At 38.7% G+C, this 7,746-nt stretch overlaps 1 protein-coding gene across 1 annotated transcript; it reads right to left on the bottom strand.

The window, feature by feature from the left end:
- Positions 1-6,520: 6,520 nt before the first annotated feature.
- On the bottom strand, positions 6,521-7,453 carry LOC114628544 (olfactory receptor-like protein OLF3). Its single transcript, XM_028776429.1, has one exon. The coding sequence runs from the start codon at positions 7,451-7,453 to the stop codon at positions 6,521-6,523; it is 933 nt and encodes a 310-aa protein (XP_028632262.1).
- Between the last annotated feature and the right edge of the window lie 293 nt (positions 7,454-7,746).

The following is a 7,746-nucleotide window of genomic DNA, read 5'->3' as shown; positions in this document are numbered from 1 at the left end:
GGTCCGGGGGCCAACTCCGACTCCTCAACTGTGTTCAGCTTAGCCCCAGACAATAACCACCATCCTTGCTTGAGTGGTAGATATCACAATACCCAGTACCCTGTAGAAATAAGACTCTTAATGCTTAAAGTTAACCAATGGATTTAAATATCAGCAAATACTCAAATCACAAGATGCCCACACAATTTAGAATTCTTATTCCAGTTATCTAACCTTTTGATATGAATAACTACCTGAGACTGCTAGAGACACTCGGGTATACATCTGCCACCATCTCACCTCTCCCTAGTCTCTCTCCTCCAAACTCTTAGCTCTGCCTTGCTTTTCCCTATCAAATCATAAGCCTCATGCTGCAAATAGATTGGGCAGGAAATTTCTGCCACAATATGCATTCACTTATAAATATATATTAGTCACAGACTTGGAGAAGCTAAATAACAAGGAGAGCTCAACAGGGGGAAGCTTGAATCTCACTGAGAAGAGAAAATAGAATAGACATCAGGGGAGGATTGTTGAAGGGAACTGGGTAGGTGAAGGAGTGAGGAGGGGGAATAGGAGGCATCAGTTTTGACATGTTTAAGTCAGAGAGAACTGGAATCGGTATTGCGGGGGGCATCCATGAGATGAGCTAGGCATTTGTTTTCTTAATGGTCAGCACTCTGACTGGAGTAAGACAAACTCTTTTGGCATATTGGATTTGCATTCCGTGATGACTAAAAAATGCTGATTTTTTTATATTCTTATGGCTGTTTATATTTCATCTCTTGAGCATTTCTACATAGATATTGACCTTCTAGGCTTCTGAATTCCCCGTGTATTTATGTAGTAATCCTCAGTATAATACGTACAGCGAGTAGATATTTTCTCCCATTCTATGGGATCTTCTCTTAGTGAATTGTTTCCTTTGGTGAGCAGAAGTGTTTGACTTTCATGGAATTCTGTTTTCAGTTCTAGGTTTTATTTCTTGAACTATTATATACCCAAACTTTCACATTGAAGAAAACACTTGCAATAAGGTTTTGATCAATTTTTGAGTTGATTTTTGTATAGGACAAGAGATATGTCTAGTGTCACTTTTTTCCATGAGTGAGTACCCAGCTTTCCCAGTGTCGTTTGTTGATGGGACTGTCTGTTCTCCAACGTATGTTTTGGCATCTTGTCAAATATCAGGTGACTGTAGCATTGCAAATCTGTTTCTGGGTCATTTGTTCTTTTCCACTAGTTTATACATGTGTTGTTGCCCAGGTACTGTCTTGCTTCAGCTAATATGGCTATGTAGTAATAGTTTGAAATCAAACCTTGTGAAGCCTCCTGCATTGTTCTGTTTCTCAGGACTGCTTTAACTATTCTATGAAGAATGTTGTTGGAATTATGATATAAGTTTCATTGAATTCATGAATTGCTTTTGATAACAGGGCTAGTTTCATAATATTAATTCTGCTATTGCCCAAACCTGGAAGGTCTTTCTGTCTTCTAATATTTTTCCTTAAATTCTTGAATTTTTTGTTATAGAAGTATTTTACTTATTTGACTATGTTTTATTTCTATTTTTTTTAACTTTCGTGAATGGACTATGAAGAATTTTTTCAGGTGGGAGAGGAACAAGTGTAGTGAGATTCAGGATTTTGTGTTGAATGTTAATTTAGAAGGATACAGTGAAGAAATTTCGTAAGATCTCAGTCTGTTTGCAGATAAATACTAAGCATTCTGGAAGTTTAATAAGCCTTCTATAGAATAAGAATGTGCACAAGGAGACCATAATAATCTCATTTACAACCTATAATGCTTTAACAATAGCTACAATTGTTCTCATTCGATAAAGTAACCACTACCAACAGGAAGTATGTGCTAGCTATGCTATCAATATGCCTTGACAGTAGCCATGTTCTTGAATAAGTCCTGAATTGTTCCTACGTGTTTCTTGAACAAAAAGAAGTTGGGCATTTATTCTCCTTTGTCTCCACGGACATAGTTTCAGATTTTTTGTCCAATGCTAAATTTCAGTTGTATATAAGCTAGGTAATTCATATAATACAAAATGAAGAAGTATGAATTCACTCTCCTTTGTATATTAGAAATCCCCTTAACTGATTGTTAGTTTGAGGTAAAGGCAATATGTCACAAGGATGGTTGGGGACCAATATTAGTTCTTGTGTACCAAGGGCTTCTTCTCCCACTTATATCAACAAGGCCATCCTCTGCTACATATGTGGCTGGAGTCATGAGTTCCTCCATGAGTACTCTTTGGTTGGTAGTTTAGTCCCTGGGAGCTCTGTGGCGTCTGATTGGTTGATTGTGTTATTCTTCCTATGGAGTCGTTAACCCCTTCAACTCCTTTAGTCCTTTCTCAAATTCATCCACTGGGGACCCCGTGCTCAGTCCAATGGTTGGCTGTGAGCATCTGCCTCTGTATTTGTCAGGCTATGACAGAGACTGTCAGGCTCCTGTCAGCATGCACTTCTTGGCATCCACAATAGTGTCTGCATTTGGTGTCTCTATATGGGATGGATCCCCAGGTGGGGCAGTGTTTGGATGGTCTTTCCTTCTGTCTCTGCTCCACAATTTGTCACCGTATTTCCTCCCTTGAGTATTTTGTTCTCCCTTCAAAGAAGGACCAAAGCATCCACACTTTGGTCTTCCTTCTTCTTGAGCTTCATGTGGTCTGTGAGAGCTTTTGGGCTAATGTCCACTTATCAGTGAGTGCATACCATGTGTGTTCTTTGGTGATTGGGTTACTTCACTCAGGATGATATTTCCTAGTTCCATCCATTTCCCTAAGAATTTCATGAATTTGTTGTTTTTAATAGCTTAGTATCACTCCATTGTGTAAATGTACCACATTTTCTGTATCCATTCCTCTGTTGAAGGACATCTGGGTTGTTTCCAGCTTCTGAGAAGACGAATCTCAACATTGAGTCATCTGTCTACTTTATCAGAATAGTTCCCTCTGAAAAGATAGAATCAACCTCTAGAACCTGGGAGATATACATAGAATCTCAACTAGCCTTTTGGGTTAATAGACAGGTATATTGTTGAGTTTCACATATGAATATAAAAATTAGTAACTGTAAAAGGCAGAATCAGAAGATTTACTTGTTAAAGTACATTGTTTAGCATAAAAGCCAGAAGAGTAGAATAATATTGGTAACATCATGGTTTTGTAAATGAGGCAGACCTCAACGTAAGTCAATCTACACAGTCCCTTGCTTTATCTATACAAAGAAGCATTACCTCATCCATTGATTTATTGATATTTAATGAAAAAATGTACGTGCTGCTGAAGCAAAGATAATACATATTACCGTCCCAATTCCCATAAAAAGTAGCAACATTTGATAAGGGTTAAAAGAAACCTTCCTGAGAAGTACTGCTTAACCAAAACAAGCACTTTTTTTATGCATTTGCAAAGTAACCAGAATAGCAAGGGAGATGCTGCTATGGTGGGAAAATGAAAGACCTGCTGTGGAGTCAGGCAGGGGTCAGAACACACAGGACACTTCTTAGATCATTGTAGCAAATGAGATTATTTCTACTAATAGCAGTGGAAACCATTAAACTATTTAAGTCAGAGGGAAAGCATATGGGATGAGGATATATAGTGATAAAGCATTAGCATGTAGATTATAGCTGAAGATAAGCGAGTTTTACAAACTTATTTTACTGAAAGAAAGAAAATCAGTGGCTGGAGAGATATCTCTCAGGTTAAGGGAACTTGCTATTCTTGCAGAGATGCTAGGCTTGGTTCCCAGTGGCCAGATGATAGCTCATAGCTGCTACCCATAACTCTAGTTTCAGGAGATCTGATGGCCTCTTCTGACTTGTCCAGGAGTCAGACACCCATTTGGTATATATACATATATGCAGGCAATACACTTACAGATAGATAGATAGATAGATAGATAGATAGATAGATAGATAGATATGATAGATAGAAAAAACATCTGTAAAAGAAAAAGTAAGCAAAAGTATACTGAGTAATTGCTGTCCTTTAACTACAGAATCCTTCATGGTTGTATTACTACTGGAATTGTTAATTGAAGAAAAAGAATAGTGTCAGAGCAGTGATGAAACAACTCTCTAGGAGAGTAAGTCATATTTCCTATGCAGCAAATTTTCATCTTCTTGTGAGCAATAAAATAAAATAATAGAATGACATATCTAGGAAACAGAGACTGTGCAAACCATCTATGTGTTTCTATGCAATTCAGAAAGCTACAAAGACTCAAATGATAATTAAATGGCTTGCAAAAATAATTTCTTCTTTTTCCAAATGTTAGATATTTTCTCCTATTACACAGAATTTAGATTTCTTTTTTTTAATTTTTCTTTTTTTCTTTTTATTGGATATTTTCTTTATTTAGATTTGAAATGTTTTCCCCTCTCCAGGTTTCCCCTCTGGAAACACCCTGTCCCTTCCACCCTTCCCCTGCTTCTATGAAGGTACTCCTCCTCCCACCCACTCACTCCTGCCTTCGCACCCTGGCATTCCCCTACACTGGGACATCGAACCCCCACATGACTAAGGGGGTCATCCCACTTATGTCCAACAAGGCCATCCTCTGCCACATACACGTCAGGAGCCATGCGTCCCTCCATGTGTACTCTTTGGTTGGTAGTCCAGTCTCCGGGAACTCCAGGTGGTTTGGTCAGTTGACACTGTTGCTAGACTTCTTGGTCTTTAGTAACATTTAATACTTAAATACAAACAGCCCTAGTTGTATATTATCATACCTAATACCATTTCCTAATAAAAATTTATATGCTGTACTATGAAAACCCTCACAACATAACATTTTCATTCATTCTTTGAGAATTTCATAACTGATACAATGCATTTTGATCATATTTCCTCCTGTGGCTCCTTCCACATCTACCTCCACTCCTTTCTTCCTCTAAATTTGTGTTCTCTTTTAAAAAATAACCAATGAAAATACTTATAAATACTCAGTTAATATGTGTGCATACATGAGTATGTGTGTGTATGCATGTGCATGTCTTTCTTTCATGTGGAGTCACTGACAATGTCAGTTTTCTCCTTCCATCATGAGGTTCAAAAGATCAGATTTGGGCAAGAAGCCTTGGTGGCAAGTATCTTTATCTGTCTCTGATTATCATGGAGTCATTAACCTTGTAGAAAGGAAATTCCTCAAAGGAAGAACATGAAAATATGTACACTATTATATAAACAAGCCTTTCACCCACAGCAACCATCAACACTCATGGAGGCCCACACACTGCTGACAGCATGAGGCCAGAAGATGAGGACATGTCTAATGTCTCAGCAAAATAGTAGAATGCTGTGACCTTCAGGACAGGACAGGGCAGGGTCCTAACTGGCTATCTTATTGTCTGTGCTTGTGCTTGCTGTCTCATTCTAAGGATCAAGGGTCTGGGGTCATGCAATGCTGATTCATAAGATTATCTAAAAGGAATTTAGGGTAAGATTAAATAGATATGTCAAATAAAAGACTCGGCTTTTGATTTGCAAAAGATGAGCTATAATGGGGGGTTTTTAGAATTGAAGAAAAAAAGTTGTCTTAAGTAGGGAGCTGTCTAGAAATCTCTAGAGAAAGCAGAACATAGAAAGAGCATTCTGGAAAGCTGTCTTAAGCTGATCATAAGGCTATCAGCTTGGATCCAGGATTTGACTTCATGTCATTTGTTTCACCACTTCTAGTCCCCTTCTCTCAGGAACCCCTTTCCAAGCCAAGGCTGGTCTTTGGCACACCTGAGAATGTTGAGGCTACATGAAATATTTCTAATTGAAAATTCTAGAGAGCCCACTTCATTCTTATAAGAACTGAACTTATCAAAATGAAAGAAAAGTCATGCATTTGTACTGTTTATTTATAATTGATGTAAAATTTTCTCCTTTGGCAAGAATTGTCAGAGCTCAGTCTACATCTCAAAATTTCCAACTGATTGTACCCATAACTTCAAAGGCGAAACAAGAATAATTTGTTTTGTATTAGTAAGATGAATATGTTTTTGAATTTGCTGACAATTTTTTGACCAAAAGTGAACATTTCCTGTATTGATGATGGGTGAGCATTTAATATAAATTCCCGCTCATTTATACAGCCACTCTAGAAGCTTACTATTTTTCTATATTTAGAAAAACAAAATGTTTGTGGCATAAAATAGTACAGAAACTGACCAGAGAGTACAGTTAATGAAAGGTAGAACAAGAATCCAAGGCCAAGTATGTTTGGAAAAGCTGAGGCTCATTCCCCTCTCACTAACAGATTGACAAGATCAAGAGTTGGAAGAAGAAGTCTACAAATCACTGCATGTCAGAGGAGGAGGATCTCACTGGGACATCTCATAGGTAACTGAAATGGTCAGTGTTGTTCTGTGTGACAAAACTCATTAAACATGTGTAGAAACTTCTTTGTTCACAGCCATGTGATCACAATGATCAATTTTCCTAATTGAAGTACAAGAGCTCTACCTGCATCTATATGATTTCTGATTTGGTTCTGAAGACAGTTAGCACAGACCTCTTGAGATCTTCATTCTTTTACTTTAATTTTTCAACAAGTTTCCTAAGAGCAGCCATAACTTCTTTATTCCTCAAGCTGTAGATCACAGGGTTCAACATGGGTGCCACCACAGCATAGAACAGAGCAACCATCTTCTCTTTGTCCTCGGACGAGGCAGAACGTGGCCCAAGGTAAGTAAAGATTGTGGCCCCAAAGCACATACAAACCACAGTGAGGTGAGAGGCACAAGTCCCAAAGGCCTTGTGACGTCCCTGAGTAGAGCGAATGTGCAGAATGGCAATGACTATCTGAGTATAAGAGAATAGAACGAGGCAACAGGGAAGCATGATCACCAGAAATCCTGAGACGGCCACCATGACCTTGTTGAAAGAGATGTCTACACAGGCTAGCCGAAGCACTGCAAGGGTCTCACAGGCAAAGTGATTAATGACATTGTGACACAGAGGAAGACGGAAGGTGATTACTGTCTCCATCAGTGAATTCAAGAAACCAGCCACCAAGCAACTGGCAGCCAACCCCAGGCACAGTCCTCCATCCATGATGACAGTGTAGTGCAATGGATAACATACTGCCACATAGCGGTCATAGGACATAGCTCCCAGAAGGAAGAATTCAGAACCACCCAAGGCCAAGGAGACACAGAGCTGGAGCACACAGCTGTGGAAAGGGATGAGCTTTTGGGATGAAACCAAGTGAGCCAGCATTTGTGGGGCAATACTATTCCCATAGCAAAGGTCCACTGTGGACAGAACACTGAGGAAGAAATACATGGGAGTATGAAGCCTGCTGTCCAGTCTGATGAGGAGAAGAATCAGAGAATTGCCCACAACAGTTATGATGTACATGACAAGGATCAGGATAAAAAGAAAGATCTGAGTGTTCTGGTCACTGGAAAGTCCCAAGAGGATAAACTCATTCACCCACGTCTGGTTCACAAATTCCTGGCCCATGAATTTCACAGCTGAACAGGTATTTTTCAAAGCATGCTGCAGGCTGACACTTCTGAGTTTCAAGATCATCCACACTGAAGATCACCATAAGATGTAATGATGTTTCTGAAATTAAAAAGAAAAGAAGTGAGACCTTCATGATTTAAATTATTGGAACATCAGTTCTTCTCCAAAACACCTAACCTTACTTTAATGGCAAGAAAATTTAGTAATTTTAGATTCAAAGTCTTATTTGACTTAGTATTTAGAGGATTGTGTCTTTCTTTGTGGTAAGAAAGGTTTCATGAACAATA

Source organism: Grammomys surdaster, unplaced genomic scaffold (assembly GCF_004785775.1).
Source record: "Grammomys surdaster isolate TR1022 unplaced genomic scaffold, NIH_TR_1.0 269, whole genome shotgun sequence".
NCBI lineage: Eukaryota > Metazoa > Chordata > Mammalia > Rodentia > Muridae > Grammomys > Grammomys surdaster.
The sequence above is the reverse complement of the archived record's forward strand: the minus strand, read 5'-3'. Positions and strand labels throughout refer to the sequence as shown.